The sequence below is a fragment of the Linepithema humile genome, chromosome 1, assembly GCF_040581485.1.
Source record: "Linepithema humile isolate Giens D197 chromosome 1, Lhum_UNIL_v1.0, whole genome shotgun sequence".
Lineage (NCBI taxonomy): Eukaryota > Metazoa > Arthropoda > Insecta > Hymenoptera > Formicidae > Linepithema > Linepithema humile.
The window spans coordinates 45,373,072-45,391,347 of record NC_090128.1 but is presented as its reverse complement, the minus strand read 5'-3'; the positions used below and the strand labels follow the sequence as shown (position 1 = coordinate 45,391,347).

The 18,276-nt window shown below is 47.3% G+C and overlaps 1 protein-coding gene across 10 annotated transcripts in view; it reads left to right on the top strand.

Annotated features, from left to right (window-relative positions):
- The window catches only part of lilli (lilliputian), a 199,455-nt gene that overhangs the window by 165,766 nt on the left and 15,413 nt on the right, over window positions 1-18,276 (top strand). For all 10 annotated transcript variants that reach the window (XM_067352889.1, XM_067352915.1, XM_067352904.1 and 7 more), the window contains one exon: window positions 6,646-6,679. In XM_067352889.1, coding sequence (XP_067208990.1) covers window positions 6,646-6,679 — 34 coding nt within the window. The remainder of the gene's footprint in view (window positions 1-6,645; window positions 6,680-18,276) is intronic.

The window sequence follows — 18,276 nt, the reverse complement described above, 5'->3', positions numbered from 1 at the left end:
TATATGAGCGTACACGATTTAATGTCGGGAATTATAAATTAATTATACGCGGGGAAAAATAAAAACGGTTCCATTCTGCTCCGCGGCAAATCTTTTGAATCACGCAACAAAAGTAAAGTGTTACAAAATAAGAGCACAAATAGAATACAAATCTGAAGAGTAGGAAAAAGACATAAATACTATGTATTTAGTATTCTTTCTGGGAGAAATATAAGAATTAGCATGCATGCCACTGATTCGAATTATTAAAATGCACGTGAACTCTGTATCGGCAATATCTTTACAAAGTTTCATTATCGTGATTGCGAATTGTTAACTTGTTACGCGTATTGTTATTGAAACAACTTAAAAATCTTTTTTTATCTCGTTTTACAATAATATGTAATAAATTGTAGAGAATTTATTGCGAAACTGTTTTTATTTTTCAGATTTAGTTTTGTACTTCATTATTTCTAATCTGTTTATTTTGTCGTGTCACGTGGATTTTTATTAATTTATAAAATCCGTTAGATAAATGGCCAGTAAAAGTGGAAAAAAAATATAATCTCATCGATCATCGATGACCCTATTGAGTATATCTATTAATTTAAGTCGCATTCAGCTACGTCGCAACTCGGATTCTGCGATAAACTTCCGTTACTCGTAAAAGTCGAGGCGTAATGAAATATGAGAATGGGACGTTAAGGGCCGAGGAATAAATACAGAAATTCAAGATACGTAAACAGTGTGTCGCGATAACACACTACGGATATTAAAAACATATATATTCCTACGCAATAAATATCGGAGAATAAAAAAGAAGCAAAATCGATGAACGTTTGTTTCGAATTATTATCCGCGAGTCGCATTCCCAAGTCATTCAATTCGGTAATCGCGCAAGCTTACAATTTTGATCAATGTTCTCTATTTATCTTGAAACGAATCGACCGTCAAAATTCGCGATATTACTTTCACGTCTTTCAGAAGATAACGAGGCGAACGTATGGAACTGTCAAGAAAACCCGGGGAAGGTTTCCCTGGCAACCTAAACACGCATAAATCTCTCGATCGAGCCGCGATGGAAAGTGTTTCCGTTTCCGAACGAGGGGAGTTCTTCAACCCCGACGACAGTTTCATAGTGCGCGATATTGCGGAGGCGCTCGCTCGCTCGCTCGCTCAGTGCTTGCATCAGACTCCGTAGGGCCCCGCCGGGCCCCGCGCCGCTTCGACGAGGTGGGGAAGCCTATAACAAAGCCATCGGGTACACGCAGGTGAAGCGACCGTCTGCTCGCCAAGCTGTGCGCGTTTCACGTTCGCGTTCGCGCAGGGGCCCTTCTTGTTGGCGCGTGTTCCGGGGCCCGTTTGCCGTACCACCGGCGCGCCACCCGGCAGTGAGCAACAGCAGCAGCGGTGGCGAGCAGAAAATCGTGCCGCGCGACTAGAAGGGGCCCCTTCAGTCAACCGACGCGCGTCGTTAAGACTGTACACGTTTGCGCTCGCGCCAGACCGGCGCGGTTTAAATTTCTTACGACGCCACTCTCTCTCTCTCTCTCTCTTTCTCTCTGTAATGGATATATCGCTCTGAAATGTCGCCGAGGATTGCGCGGAGTTAAGCGTAAGAAAGAATCTTTGTTCCAGATTCTATTTCGCTTTTATTGTTGTTTAAATTTGCTCCGATGTTCGCGAGGCATGGCAGAGACACATTGACGGGAATTCACTAGGTTGTGCTAATATCGATCGGTCCGAACAGAGTTGAATGTGAAAAGGCGGTGGGAACCTTTGAAACGCTAAGGACGCGGCGTGAAAAATGCGCGGTGTGTCGTCGCGCTGACGTTTGTGCGCACCGAGAGTCAAGTGTTGACTGGAATTCACAAGTTTACGCTAAACGTTATCGATCGTTTTTTTTGAGAGGCGAGTTTCGGAGCGAAAGTTTGAATCAGTCCGCGGCCGGCGCGCGTGAATGCAACAATAGGATGTGCGAGCGGTAATTGGATGTGCATATTTGAATTAATCAACGCGCGTGTCATCGAGCCTGACACTCATTTAAATTCAATTCGCCGTGAAATGTTGACGACGGGGGATTATACGGACAAAGTCGAGCGCAGTTATCGATCGGTTCGAGCGGTGTTGAGTTTCAAAACGAGGTTCGACTGACGCGTCCCCCGCGCGCTCCATCCCCCCTCCACTCGTTCCGTGATGAAGTATATCGCGTGACGTTCTTCGCAATGCAACCATTCTACGGCGCATATCTATCATTCACTGTCGTCAGCGAGTTATCACCGTCTCATTAAAATTTGTTTCGTGTGATCGATTATGCCGTTGTGTACTACGCGAGCGAGAAATCGCGAAAGGAGCTCGCGCCGTCGCTCGAGATTTGATTTCCAAATGAAACTCAGTCAAGGTTCAAAGGAGTTGTACGAATTTTAACGAAGCATTTTATCGTCGCGACAAAATAATAATTATACGGGAATATTCATGCGGGCGTTGAACTTGTCGAACGAGCGCTACAATTCATTATAATACCATCGCGAAAAGTACAAAAAAGAAACTTTGTAATTGAGATTACTTGGCGAAGTACGCTTTACGCAAATAAGCAGCTGCGGCGTATTTGCGTGGTAAAAGTGCACGCGCGCGCGCGCGCTAGATGTGCCTCGCATTAAATGTCGAACGTGCATAAAAGACCGAATCCCGCATTCAGCGCGTGTCACGTGCCGTAAAATCGATAATTTCGGAGTACGACCGGAAGTTTCAACAAGCGGCGGCGATTTGAATGCAACCGAATGCAGTACGCTTATTCATGGTCGTCGATTCGTTCATTCGGCACGATTAACCGATGTATCCCCCGTTGTCGAGATCGAATCGTCCGTGAAGTTTTTGCGAGGACATTTTTTTCGTTTCTCAAGAGAATAAATAGCTCGTCGAATGATTCTACATTCTTATCGACTAACGTCCGCTGACGGATCATTTACGTGTTCACGCATGCGTCGCGCTCACCGCGGACATCACCGGAATGTCAATTATTTCCTTTTCAGTGGGAACAATTAATTGCCAGAGTAATCGTCACGTTTAATCGCCGAGTCGACGAGGAAGAACAGTGCCGAAGAGGCGGTCGGACACGTGTCGCTGGTGCAGTTGTTTCCGGCGTGCCCCGAGGAGCAACGGGCATTGGCGCGCGCGCGCGCGCGCGCTGGTGTGTGTGCGTGAAATTCAGCAAGGTGTACATAAGTGACCCCGAGGAGCGCCTCTCGTCCGGAAACAGCCGCGTCTGGGTCAGCCGCTTTATACGTGTAGGTGCTCGAGGCGCTGTTGACGCTTTCGGCGCGAAGCACGAGTTACGCTTCCACTCGCGCGAGCGACCTTGAAGATTCCACTTTTTTTTTTTTCTTCCCCCTATTTTCCAACAACCCGTGCCGTGATACCGCACGCTCTCTTCCGACGGCCGCGAGTTAATCGCAACTTTCGTGCCGCAAGTTTTAAGCGAAGCGTGCCGAACTTTGCGCCGAAGGTCTCGCGATTCCGCGACTGCGAAGAACTGTGTTTGCGCGCCGACACTCGTCTTCGCGATGCTATGACGTGGACGTATCGAGCAAACGTCGACTTTTAGGGATATACGCTTCGTGTGCTCGTGCGGCTGGAATTACTTCTTCCGATCCGTATCTGACGTTTCGCAACCTTCGAGAGAACTTCTTGGCTTTTTACCGCACATCGCTCTTTTCGCCTTGCATACATGACGCGCGAGTTCGGATTCGTTCCTCGCGCTTGGACCTGCAATGTTCCGGATAATGTGAGCTTTGTACTTTGAGTGCGCTGAATGCTCCGTTTGTGCGGCGAGCGAACGTCACGGAGCCTGCTACCTCTTGCAGTTTTCCCCCCCGAGGCGAACTCGGTTTCACGCTGGCTCAGTGTATTGTGCGGCGCGATAACGGAACGTAATCCGCGTGACTCCGATAATAAGAAGAAAATACCTTCCGCGCGACACAGTTTCTGACCGTGGCTCGGCGCAGGCGCGATCGCGCGCACTTAATTGCGTCTCGTTAGATTTTAATCAAATTTCGGAACTTGGGCAAACTCAATTAAATCTCGGTGAATCGGCAAATCATCCGGAAAGTTTCGCGAGTGCGTAATCGAGCGGCGGGAGGACAAATATTCTGCCGGCGTGAAGTGACTCCGCTCGGTTGGCGACGGTGCACGGAAGTCGCATCTGACACACAAGCGCCGCCGTCGGTTGCGGCTTGCTGTCCCGCGCGCCTCACTCGCTAAGCAAGTGCGAGTGAACATGAAACAGAGACAGCAACGGCAGCAACGTGGGCGATAAGTCATGTTCAGCAGGTTCGAGCTGCTTCAGGGCGCTGTCAGCTATCTTCTGTTATCAGGTGCGCAGCATCGAGCCGGCTCCGTCTCTCTCTTGCTTTCTGTTGCTTGATTTTGCGCGAGTCGATCGATCGCGGCAGTCGATGGCCCCTACGGAGCTATGTCGCGGAGATAACTCGACGATGAATTTACGGCGCATTGTTGCGCCGGCGTGGCGCACGCCGTTGCAACGGGTTTGACTCGACGTCAACATTGTTACGCGTCTCGGGAACGCCGCCGCCTGGCAAATTTCGAATCTCGACGATTATCTATGCCTGCTAATGACGGGCGGGATGGCCGCTCTCCGCATTTCTGGACCGGTTGCCGCGAGAGAGCCGACCGGACGTATTTATAGACCGTGTCGCGTTTATATTGGATAGATAAATTTTCGCGCGGAAATTATTTACGACTCGTGACGTGTTTATTGCGGTGAAACGACACTGCGCGTTTCCAAATTATTTTAGCGAATTATCGCGCGACACCAATTCTATCTTTTATTTCAACATTTTGCACATTTAAATCTATAATGTGGATTTCCATCTGATATTGCTAATTCTCTCTCTCTCTCTCTCTCTCTCTCTCTCTCTCTCTCTTTCTCTCTCTGTTTTTTTTATTTGGACATTATATTTTAGCGAGTATCTGATCGAACACTCCATCTCTCGACACAATTTATTCTCTTTCAGCATGAAATGTATATCCGATTATTTTATAATTCAATACAAATCTATCAACTTGAAAGTTACGGAACGATCGCGTGAAAATTATGCAAGCGTAAACTCTCATATTGAAAGGCTCAAGTGGAGCCAGTTTGACTGACTCGATTACCGACGCCCGTGTTAACAAGATACGCAACGTCCTCGTGGTACTTTGGCACTAATTATTTTCTGACATCAAGAGTAAGTGCTGTTGTGTGTCGTGCCGTTGATTGATCGCAGTCATCCGTACCGCGCCCGGACTGCTAAATCGCAACGCAGTGAATATTGATAATTAGACGGTGGGAAGGTCAGCGAATAATTTTCTACCCTATTGTTGGAACGACGGCCGTGACGCTCAATGAATAATAAATGCCCCGGCGCGCGATTATACAATCGTTTATTGACATTACAACAACCGCGACGATTCGACGATTCTTCTGTGATCACGAATATTCATTATTTAGCACGCGTCCAACATAAATGATATGTGTAACTATGCATAAATGCGGAGAGGCAAACGAAGCTGCGCGACGATACATTTTGCGCGTCCGATACGAGAGAAAAAGGTATCGTGGCGCTATTTGATATCAATTTAAAAATCTCGCGGGTGATTAAAGAATTATCAGAGGCGCGCGTACAAGCGAGTCGTCCGCCTTCGCTGAATTTATCGCCGAGCCGTCGAGGCGCAATCTCTTATGCGAGTTCGTAACAACGCCGAAGCACGCACCTCCGCGCTAAGGCCTCGCGGCTGCGGTAAAACAGCGGGAGACATCGCCGCGCGAGACGTCCAGCCCTCTATTTCGAATTTAACCCAGCGCCAGCCTGTCCCTGCTTTCACATCGCAGACCTCGCACCCCGAGGTCCCTTTCCCATGACGTGCGTGCGTGCGCGCGCGCGCGCGCGTTGCGTGTACGCTATTGTTTACGCAATGCCTCGCCGGCTCTTCCACCTCTTCCTTTCATCGTTACTTCCTCCGGGCTTCCCCCTTGTGCGCCGCTGCAGCCAAGCGGGTCATCAAATTTCTAAAGGTGATCTCGCGCGCGGCTGACGGCTTCGTCGTAGAAAGCATCTCGATTGCGCGAAACGACAAACCGCTTCTCCATGCGCCTATGCGCCAAGCCTATACCTACGTCAATTTGGCTACCTGAACTCCTTTTTGCCCCGCCGGGTCGTTAACCGCGCCTCCCCTTGCTCTATTGAAATTACACGGGGTCACGATGATCAAAAATCGCACCGTGTGCGTATTAATTCTTAAGTGCTCGCGTGGGAAAAAGATATACTTATGTATAAATACGTGTCGGACTGGGTCACCCCTCCATCAGAGGTTGACTCAATATCTAATCTTGAGGAGATTCAAGCACAAATCCAAGGTCGTACGCGAGGCTTTGACTTTTTTTTACTAGAAACTACGAACAGAAGAAAAATTGCTCAAGATTAACTAACGTAAAGACTTGAGACTTAAGATTACTATCGCAAAGACTGTTAATAACGGTTATTTATTAGCAGAACTAGTTTGTTCCCATTTCGCAAGCGTAATGCGTATCGTCCTTGGTCGTTGATAATCGAACGATAATTAGTCTTTGACCATTGCTAATTGTTGTTTTCATCCTTTCTGTTGCAGAACGCGAGAGGCACGCCACCAGCAGACTGTCTGCGTAAGTACATTCAATTTAAAAAGTATGTTTAACAAGAGCGCTTGAAAAAATATCTCTTTACCGCAAATAATGCTATTGACGTAACGAAAATCGCATACGCCGCGGGGATCGCAAAAATTTCTTACTTTTTAAATATGAAGCTCCCGCGAGTAACTTTATCTCCACTCTCGTTTTCAATGGTTTAAAGAAAACTTCCAGTTCAAAGCGATGCGTATTTTATTGACGGGATTAATTATGCATTCGAACTGAATAATCGATAATCCGGGCGAGCCCGCGCGAGCGACTCTGCTTTCTTAACATTGTTGTAACGTTTGAACCGTTAATACAGTAGTCACGTCTGGAAAAGCAAACCGTACGGACGCTCTGTATGATGAAACAACAGAAAGAAACGCCGGATGCGTCTGCAAACATACCAGTTACATTGTAAACCGTAAACTGTAAAGTTTACTTCAGATTCTCGCCGGGGCTTTTAATTAAACCATGTAGCGCAATTTTTCGGGACGTTGACTATTTCGCCAAATATTTTGCTTTCCACCGCGCGCAAGCAAACACCACATCGTCGTTTCTGTTGTTTGCTCTTAAACAAGCGGCTTTAATCCGTGGGAAAAAGAGTGCCGCGAAGACTCCGCCGTTCAGAAGTAAAATTATTAAATCGGAAGTGAACGGACCGCACGGCGAACGTTTCGTATCGACGTTACGTGCGTGATGAAAGAAAAGGAGAAAAAGAAGGGGAGCACCGGAGGAAGTGAGTGTACATACGTGACGGCGAAGAAAGTACAGGCGCAAACGCGCGGATACCGCTAATAGAGATGTTTCGAAGTTTCTCACGTGTCATGAGTTTCTTGCCTCGGCGGTGGTTTGGCGAACTTTCTTTCTTCTCTCGTAGACGAAACACCTTGTACATTTTTATGACGGTCTTACCGGGCCTTCTAGGCTGTTACTTCATCGTCACCCTTCTTCCTACATCTTCTCGAATTTTCTCTTTTACTTGCAAACGGAGATTTCGCTTTATCTAATTTAATTCGGTAAACTGAAAGGATTATTGCTTGAACCAAATATACGGAATATTTTTAACACCCGAGGCGCTGAAAAAGCTAATTTGATTCTCTCTAATTTCTCCCGCGCGAAATATTATCAATTTTATTAGCTATGTATTGCGTAATTTTCGGATTTTTAATATTTCGAGTCTTCTCGCTTCCTTATTTATTTTCTTTTACTTTATTGAGAAGTATTAGAGGTTCATATTTGATTTCCCTGCGCGCTTTTGAGTTCGAGACTTCTGGCGTTGATAAATTAATAACACGTTAAATCCATTAGAGTGTTTTTTGAATATGTCCTAATTGAGAAAAATGCCTATACTCGAACGGGAGTGTAAAATTGTACGAAGTAAGGTGATACAACTCGTTACCGTAATTACAGCGAGCAGTTTTGGTAACAAAGAGCTCACGCTCTCGATGTCACGATAACAAAGTTTGTTTTATCATTCTTCATTACAGCGCGCTCCCCCACGCCCGATAATGTCGGTTATCAAGCGTCGATCTTGATACGGCCGGATAAAGTGAAATGGACGAACGCCGTCTCGCGAAAGGTATCGCGTCGGAAACGAGGTTGCCGCACACGTACTCGCTCGTAAATTGAATCCTCGACGTCGAAGGATTTTCAGGAATTGGCGGCCGATCCGTGTCGAGTGCGGCGATTTCCTGAAATCGGGAGCGTTTATATCATACCGCGGGAAGGAGAGAAAGAAATTAACGAGCCGACGAAAAGGGCGGGCGGGACACGTTTCCCGCGTCCGTTCTCTAACTTAGGGCTTCGACCCTCCTAACAATCCCCCCCCCCTAATAATCGCCGCCGCGCACGCTCTTTCCGGACGGAAAAGTGGGTCGCGACCGGGCGTATTCTTCCTCGTGTTTCTATACTTCGATCCGAAGTTTCGGCTAATCTCACAAAGAGGGGTGCATAATCAACGCTCTAAGCGGAAGTTTAATCGTCCCGCTATCGCGCCGATTAACGTGAAAAATTAAAAAGGCTAATCAATCCGTTGGGGCAACAAGGTTGCCGCGACAGCGCGCGCAACAATGAATCGCGCGCGAATTAATCGCCGAAATGAATTGATCATTGTATTCGAGGATACGATTTCTTCTCACTAGCAATGACTTGCGTTTCCGATATTTCTTCGTTGGTTTTCCCGAGCGTGATTGACGCGAGCAATTAAGTTTCAATTCTCGGGTCGTGAAAATCACAATAGACCGCAAATACGAACAAAAAAAAAAAAAAAAAAAAAAAAAAAAACAACACGCCGGTTGCTCGATTTGGTATACAACGAGAGAGATAGAGATAGAGATAGAGAGAGAGAGAGAGAGAGAGAGAGAGAGAGAGAGAGAGAGAGAGAGAGAGAGAGAGAGAGAGAGAGAGAGAGAGAGAGAGAGAGAGAGATAGAGACTAGTGCGTTATCAGACAAGCGGCCCCGCGGCCTTGTGCGATCCGATAACACGCCTGAAGTCCCCGCTTAAACGAACCGATAACGAGTTTTGGTTCGTCGCGATTCCTCGTTTTTTTTCCTTTACTTCGTAATAAAGCGTTTAAATATTATCGCCTTTGCGTCTGCGACCGAGTGAGACCTCTCAAGTTTGTAGCTTTCAACTTTCTCAGTTCTTAATTCACAGCTTGACGCGCTCTTGACTTAACCTACTTGACATTCATAACTTTCTCGATTTATAATTTAAGAATGGAAACTCTCGATTTTCCACTCCGGACTCTTTGGTTTTCGGACCCTTTGTATTATCGCGCACGCTTGTCGCGGGTTAATTAACAATTATTCCCGTGGCGCACGTTTACACATCGCTCCCACTCGTCGATCACGCGCGAAATTTATGGTCCGCGTCCGATCGCTCGATTATACCTCGTCGAGCTCGTCTTCTGGCGCGCGGCGTGCACGCTATATATCGCGAATCGCGATAACGGGTTATCGGGATACCTATCTGCGGCATGTGCGCAAGTTGCAAACGTAAGCTGCATTGTGAACATAGGAAACCGGCTGCGCGCGCCGGCGATCTCTCTCGGGCTTTCCGCGCTCATACCTCGCCATTACCGGCAGCGACGGTGCTCCCATTCAGAAATTCAGGCGGCTTATCCCGCAGCTTTTTGATGCGTGATATATGCTGCGGGGAAATTTAAATCATGCGGCAAATCGTAGTCGCGCGTCGCGTTGTCGAAACGGACGGATAGACCGCGAATGTAGACGGGAATAATCGACAATTTATCGTTCAATAATTATAACCGCGTGTCGCAATGTGCCGTAATTTCGCAGTCGGAAATTGAAAATCTCTCGAGACTTTTGAGTCTCGGGCACGAATTATGTATTGCGAAAGCTACAAATGTCAAGTCAGTCGGGTCGAGTTAAGAATGCGGCGACTTCTGAATCGCGAATTGAGAGTTAAGAGCCGAGAGTTGAAAGTTGAACGCCGCAAACTGGATGGAATCCTCTCGTTCGTAGAAACTGTTTACGCACTTCACGGCGAAGTGGCAATCGCGGAGAATTAAAAATGCGTTATCAGCGCGCTCGAGTGACTCGGAGCGCGCTAGCGAATCGCAACTTACGTTTTACACGGCCTGAATTTCTAATCGCGGTGCGATCAAGATTTAATTAAGCCGATATTGAAAAATCCAGTTGTTCTCCTTAAAAATGTTTACATGCGCGTTTAATCAATTCCCGCGTTCTGATTATTTTCGTTGAATTTCTCTGCTCTAATTTATCGGCTTTGTAAAGACTCGTATCCCGAGTTTCTCTCGTGGTCCACGATGTACTTACATCGATAGCACTCACGATCTGGCGCCACTAAGAGGGTTTCGAATGGCGCGCAGCACCGCAGGAATCGCCGATCATTCTTTCGCGTCCCGCACTTCGATCGCATCGCGACGTGTGAATAGCGAGACGTGTAATCAGAGAGGCGTACGCGCGTTGTCAGACTTTATCTCGCGAGAGTAATGAGAACGAGCGTCGCTCCGCGCGCGCGCGCGCGCGGCCAGGTCGAAGATGCTGAGCGGATAAAAAAAAAAAAAAAAAAAGAAGAGATAAAGAGACCGGGTTGCAAATAAAGTCTCACACCAGATATGCGTCGTGCACTTGGCATGCCACGTTTTTTCTGACAGAAAAATTTGCTTCGCGGGCAGCTCCAGATTAGAATCGCCGCCGGAGGAGTTTAATGTCGCTCGAGAAAATCCGCCGTAGCTTATTTCAATGTACGAGGATGCGTTCCACTAAGGATTATTCGGTATGCGAGTAAATTGCCTAGCGACGTACACGTCTTTCCCTCAGCATATTAAGGAGCTAAGAGGAGCTTAGGAAAACATTTTTGCTCCGAGTATGGAATTCGGAACATTTTAGTATACTCGCTAGAGAAGAAATCTGCCTGACGTTCGCCTTCGCATTCGCGATTTGATCGACGACAGAGCGGTGGACGGAATTCGAAAAGTTTTTACCGTATCGTTTTTTTTTTCGGTCATTTTTTATCTCGCGTTATTCGTTGAAATCATTAGAAAATGAAAGTAATAAAAGAAATGCGCGATAGCGTTTCCCGAATTTCGCGAATGCCACTTGACTCCCGCGATTGTCACCCTCGTCGCGATACGCGATAATCTCCGCCGTGGATTAAGGAGCGCGTTGTAAAGCGGACGATCTCATTATCGCGGTCGCGGAAAGTGACGGCTCGAAACGGCCGAACGACAAGGAGATTTTCTCGCCGAGTGGAAACGAGAAGGTGGATAACGCGCGCTCGGTGCCTCGCCGGTTATGGCGTTCCGACGTTTCCACGGCGTTAACTAAGTCGCGGGATTAAACCGGATCAGACATCGTTAAACCGTGGCGACGGCCCGCCCCGCGTTTTGCAACGCCGTATGTCCGCTTCCGACGCGTTTTCCGACGTCGGTTTTGCACGAAGTGAACGACCCATATTGCTAGCGCGCCGCGAGAGCTCGTTAAGGGGCTCGCCCTTTGTTGCTCATTTCGCCGTTTTCCCGCACGATGATATTCCGCAGTTCGCTCGCGCGTGTAACACGAGAGCGGCAAGACAAACGTGAAGCTTGCGCGAGTGAGTTTCGCCGTAATCGTTTTGTCGAAAAATGGGCGAGTAACGTATCTCTATCGCGCTCTATTAAAAAGCGAATGTGCCACGGGAAAAATCAGAATGCTCGCGAAAATTTTTATTCGCGTCGAAGTTGCGGCTCGTAGTACTCGTAGTGAAAAAAAAATTAAACACCATTCGAACTTTCGTCGGAACAAAATTGTAAAAAAATATCTTTGTTCTATCAGATGATTAAAAATGTTACTTGGATTTGCTGTTACGCGGCTCCCTCTGCTGAAAGAGGGTTCACTCCGTGCGGCGCACGCCGATGAATTTCTAAGTTTCTACGAATAGCAGCGCGACAGCTCGCGCACGAATCACCTTCGTTTTTAACATCGCGGCGTCGCGTCGTCGATCGAACAGAACGAGATTAACGGCGTCGCCGTTTGATTCGGTGGCCGTGTCTATTTTCGAGAGACCAACAGAAACACGAGGCGCATGCCACGGTCGAAATTAACCCGTTGGCTTCAAAACGAATCGCCAATTGAGTGTAAACATAGTGAAAAAACATCGGGAGTATCGATGCATTCAATTGTTTTTGAAGTAGCGTATTATTCCGAACGTAATATTCGATTAGTCAGCAAAGTATGACGGCAGCAAATGATGAAATCATGGGGAAACAATTTAACCGGTTGTTTCAGAAAGAGTGTGCGCAATTTGGATGGTCAAAATTTTTTTGCTTCGTTTTGTTCTCTTTGCGCGGAAAAATGCGCGTAGAAGTTTTATTTAATGATATTTTTGTAATAAATCTCTCTTTAAAATAAATAAAAACTCGTCGATTAAAAAGATTCATAAAGGCGGAAATCCATTCAAGCTGCATCATTTATTTATCGCAAAGCGAGAGGATGAAATTGCGCGGAATTAACATCGCGCCGGCGTAAAAACGGGATCGCCCGATGCGAAAGTTCGTCGCGGCGGCAGCCGCGCGCAACACCGCGATCGCCGTTGTCGTCGCGTATCGCGTCCGATGCAATCGCCGGTAATCGCTTTATTGTCGCGCAAATTCGCCACGGAGCCGAGCGTTTATCTTCTCGGATACAGCAAAGTCGATATTTCGTCTCCTCTTTCCCCCCGGCTTGCCATTTCTCATCCCCGACTACATCCGCCGCCGCGCTGGAGGCGCAAAATTGTCCATCTTCCCTCGCCTTCCCCCCTCCTCCCCCCTCTCTCTCTCTCTCTCTCTTTCCATGGAGCAGGATAGAGGCGAAATTATTACTGATGCTCGCCCGTACGGCGCCTTCCACCACTGATGCACCGGTGCAGACGTGTTCCGAGTCGCACAATCGCAATCCGGTGTGCGAACACAGTGTACACGCGGATATTTGCACGTACACACACACACGGATGCCGAATGAACGTGAGTGGCGTATAACCAGCGGCTGTAAGTCGACCTAGGGAGAAGGAACGAGAGATTAAAAGTGGGTTAGAGGGAGAGAGAGGAGGAGAGAAAGAGAACAGGCGGCGCATCTCGCGCGCAGCACTGCACCCTGCATGCCTCCGCGATCTTACGCGAGGAAGAGGCCCGAGCGAGGATTGCGAAACGCGCGCGGATGTCTCGTTCTCGCGCGCGTCTCGCAAATTTAGCCGCCGAGTGGCCGGCTAAAATTATCCGCTTCTTTCCTCGATCGCTTCGACGCGCCGTGAAGTAGAAGTCAAATAAAGTGGAAAGCCAATTTCCTTCTTCAGCGATAATTAACACAGCGACGCACCGGATTACCGTTCATTAATCTTCCGAAGTATTTCACCATTCAGGAAAGCATTAGCTGTTATTTGACTTTCATTCTTCGATCGGAGGAAACTCTCGCTGGTTTTTTTTTTTTTTTTTCTCTTTTTTTTTCTTTTTAATGAAGAAAAGTGGAGCTCGCAGCTAGTTTTAATCAATTTAACGCCACGGCCAGTACAACGTCAGCACTAAATTCTGATTTCTTTCCCGTCCCTTTGATTTTCAAGATGTATCTTTAATTAGTAGGGAAAGATAATGGAATCTCGCGAGCCCCGAACGTCGTTTTGCAAATAGCGCATTTCTCCCGAAAATAACGGTGCCGTCAAACCGTGCGCCGTCCGACAGAAGAAATTTAATCGAACTAATTAAAAGCGACGACACACACGGGTAATCGCGCGGAGACGCGTGTGTTCGGCCATCACACAAATCTGCCCGGAAATTCAGCCCTGTCAGATACAGGTGTTGTGCCCTGTATCGAGCCAGCCCTGCGCGCGGACACACGGACACGTGTATTCGCGCTTACGCTTACAGCGACGGGCGCACGTGTGCGAGGTGCATCGGATGCAGATGGCGTATAACCAGAAGCGGTAAAGCGAACGAGGAGGGGTTAAAGCCGCATACAGGAGGGAATGCTACCGTAACTCGTCGGAAAAGGAGAGCATGAGTGAGCGCGCGACAGAGACGGACGCGTCGCGTTGAAATGAGACGGGCGCTACGGCGGGTTTAGAGGGGTTTCACGGTAGAGACAAAGGCAGAATCCGCCGTTCGGAGGGAAGAGAGAACGGATGAACAAGAAGAGAAAGAGACGAGGGGATAAGTAGAGAGGGAAGGAGCGAGAAAAAAGGCGAGAGAGAGAGAGAGAGAAGGACGAAGAATGATAGGAGAGAATCGCGAAAGAGGATCAAGTAGGAGACGAAGCGGACTGTCGTTATTATTGGAGAGAAAGAGAGGCGGAAAAGGAGCCTGAAAGAGAGAAAGCGGCTGAGGGAGAAAGAAGGAAGCGACGGTATACACGAGCCGTTCCGCCGTTACCGACTAGCCTTTCAGTTCGTGGATTATTTGATAAATCTGGTCTCAATCCTGCCTCTTAACTGGAAAAGAACATCTTAGCAGCTTTGGAAATGTCTAGTGACCGGAAATGATGGAATCGTACCTTGTTTGCGATTATTTTTCTAAAATTAGAGATCTGCGAAAATCAAACTTCCGAGGCTCGTGCACGAAAAAAAAAAAAAAAAAGAGTAGTCGTACTTTTCTGAAAGAATTTCTGAAAAATAATCTAAATTTAACTTCCCGATTATTGGATTAATTTGATCAAAAGTTCATAAAAAAAAAAAAAAAATAATTAAATCGACTCTCGCCAAAGAAACTTCTTTTCTCAACAACGTAAATGTTGATCTTGAAGAGGAGGGGAAAAAAAAAACAAACGATGTTATCGATTAATATCAGCATCTCAGACTTTAGCTGTTTAATTAACATCTCCGCGCTACATCCCTACGGCGATACACCGAACGTGCACGAGACGTCCTCCGGTTCTGCGAGACACCCCGTATACTCTGAAACTTCGGAAGTTATTCGCAACGAGCGGCTTGCTAGCTAAGCTAGCTAGCTGCCTCTCGTGGAATTCTACGTACTATTCACCACTACCATCACTATCAGGCTCCATCGCCACTACCACCGTCGCGTATTACCGCACCGTTGCCTCCTGCGTCTTGTCCTCCATCGTCGCCACCTCCAGAGATTCCAGCGACCGGCCTCCCGCCGCCGCCTCCTCCACCGCCGCCGCCGCCACCACCTCCAGTCACCTCCACGGCCTCTCCGTACTTCCTCTCCGCTTCTCTCATCGTCCCTCTCTTTAATAGCGAGCAGAACTTACTAGCGCCAACTCCGTGTGTATACATGCGCGCGCGCGTATGTACGGTAATACATGTCGCGCGCGGCAGGAACGACGGAATGGAATTAGGGTTGCGAGAGCTAACCAACGCGGATATTGCCTTTCGTTACGTCGCCAGAAATAGTTGCGCGTTAGTTATGCCGATTAATCCATTAGCTTCCGTGCCGCTACCGTTCGCGTTTCCATGTACTCTATCCACATTTATCTTCCTTTTACGGCGCGACGATAAAATTACGCTCCCGGAACGATCCGTATCATCTCTTACGCGCGCTGCTTTGATATCACGCCCCTTCGCTAGATGCGGCGCGTGAAAAATCGCGCTTTTTCGCGTCGCCGCGAACGACAATTCTCGTCTGATTTTTTTTTTTTAATCCGACGGTGATCGCGGTGTCACGCCGTTGTGAAATCACACGCCGTCGAAGCCCGTCAGTTGTAACGGAACGGTAAAAGCGCACGTGCTGCGAGTGGCAAACGAACACGGGCGGCAGATGAGATAATAGATAATAGACACAGAGGCGATTGTTCGCACAAGCGCTTTGAATAGACCCCGCGTGTGGCGGCGGCTCGTAAACGAGGTTCCTGCGAGAACCTGCCCTCGATTAAGATTATTATCCTTTTTGCACATCGCGCCGTTTACCGTCGCCGTTTACGTTCGTGGCTAGAATTCAGCCCTGTTACGTCCACGCAACGCCTCCGTTAATATATGCGGCGGAGCTTAATTTGTCGATTTTTTTGTTTAATTAATGCATCAATTAATTTTCGCCGAGCGAAATTTCAAGTCTAATGAGTTCAATAAAATATAAATAATAAATTGGAGCGTTAATTAATGCATGACATTTTATAATTATTCACATGTGGAGATTACAAGTACGGACGGTGCGTTTTAATTGTAGTGCACTCGCGTACTTCATTTGTGTCGACGATTCTGAAAAACCGTTCTACGTGCCGCGGCCGAAGAGTCGAATTTCCGCAGAAAGCGGCAGAATATTACGCACGAATTCCTTCGCAATTGAAGTCCTGTCACTCGTACGCGATCTCCCCTGTCAAGCGTATCCCAAAGAATGCGTATAAACGACGTCAATCTCGACGTCACCCCCTCCCCACCTCCCTCCTCGTCGGTCTTATCAAACCAGGAACTCATTCGCGCCTTTCCCTTTAACGAAACGACGTTAATCTCTCGCGTTCGCTTCCTCCCTCCTTCCGCCGCGGAAACGTTTTTCGCTCATTTCCACCGCCGGATGCGCGCTCTTCCCCCGTTGCGTGCGTACACACGAGTACAGCGCAGCGCGAGCCGGCAGCAGCGTGGGTGTCCGTTCTCTCAACAAAACACGGCTTGCGACACGGCGGTTCCGTTGCATGACGGAACGCGAGGTTAAAAGAGGAACGCCTCGCGCGAACAGGTTCCCTTCCTTTTCCACGATCGCCGACCGCCGAAGGGAGTAGCGAGTCGCGACGACACAGTCGGACGCTGACAATCAACCGCGTGTTCTCATCGCGCGTTTACGCGTTGAACGCGGTGCGAGTGAACGCGGATGTGAGAGAGCCATCCCAAAGCTATTCTGCAATTATTCCGAATTATCCTATTCCGGTTCTATTACACTTCTCTCTCACACGTATTATTATCCAAAGTGATAGTGCGAAAAGGTGTAAAGAGCCTTGCCGACGCGAGGAAGGATCGTGATATATTAATTTCCAATCTCCAATTGACGGAAAGAAGTGCGAGATTTTTATGACGTATCCAACGGTGATAATCATCGAAGCACTTTTGTCTTTGCCGAATACGGATTTTCAATTCGAAGCAATTAGGACTCTGGCGAGTTATTCGCCTTGCGGAATCGACGATGGAATTCGACGGCATTGTACTTTGTTAAATTATACTTCAACGAAGCTATAGCTCGCTCAGAACTTTTCCAGATATACGCTTCTCATTTACCGACGAGGTGCGCTTTGATAAATCGCGCGCATTCGCCATTAGCCGTCGTTCCTGGACGGAAAAATGCTACTCGCGCGCGCTAATAAACAAAGCGCGCAACGTCGAGCGGGCACGGTTCTAAAATTGTGAACGTTCCCACGGAGTCGAGTAATTTGTACCGTTCGAGACGCGATCGTTAAACTCTTTCGTGCGGCGATTTAGCAGGTTTCTTGCTGGCAGCGGCGAGCTCTCCGCCAGCCGGTCAGCAGTCAGCGAGGGTTTTAGACATTCGTGTAATTCGAATCGAGCGGCTGTTATTAATCCCGCGGACAAACAATTACCCGTGAAATTGACGAAATATCTGGGGAGACCGCGTGCAACTTTTTTTTTATTTCACAAGCAAAAAATGCGATTGGCGCGTAAAGACAAAACCTCTTTTGCGAGCCTCGCGTTATCAGAGGAATAGAAAAACGGTTCTTATCAATGGAAAGCGGAATTTAAAAATCTAAGCAACGCCATAAATGCGTCGAAACGAGGTCAATTTTTGTTATTCTAAAATAAGAATGATAAGAAGAGCTTTGGGAGTAAATCGAGCAATGAATATTCAAAATAAATAACCGAATGAATTAATCAATAAACACTCAAAAAAATGATCTTGCAATAATAGCTAAAATTTTCTAGGTGTAAAAAATTAACTAAAACAGATAAATGATTAGCAACTGTTGTGATATTGCATATGTAATTACTTAATCAGTTTAGATGACAGAAACAGAATATATATCTGTATTGTTTGTGAACTTTAAAAAGAAAGTTTCTCTAAAGCGCCTATCTATATAAGATCAATCACGTGTTAGATCATGCAATGAATAACATTTAGCAATGCTACCTAAATTTTTCAGAAGCTATTGCTAGAACATTACTGCTATAAATTCTATATGTGACAAACAA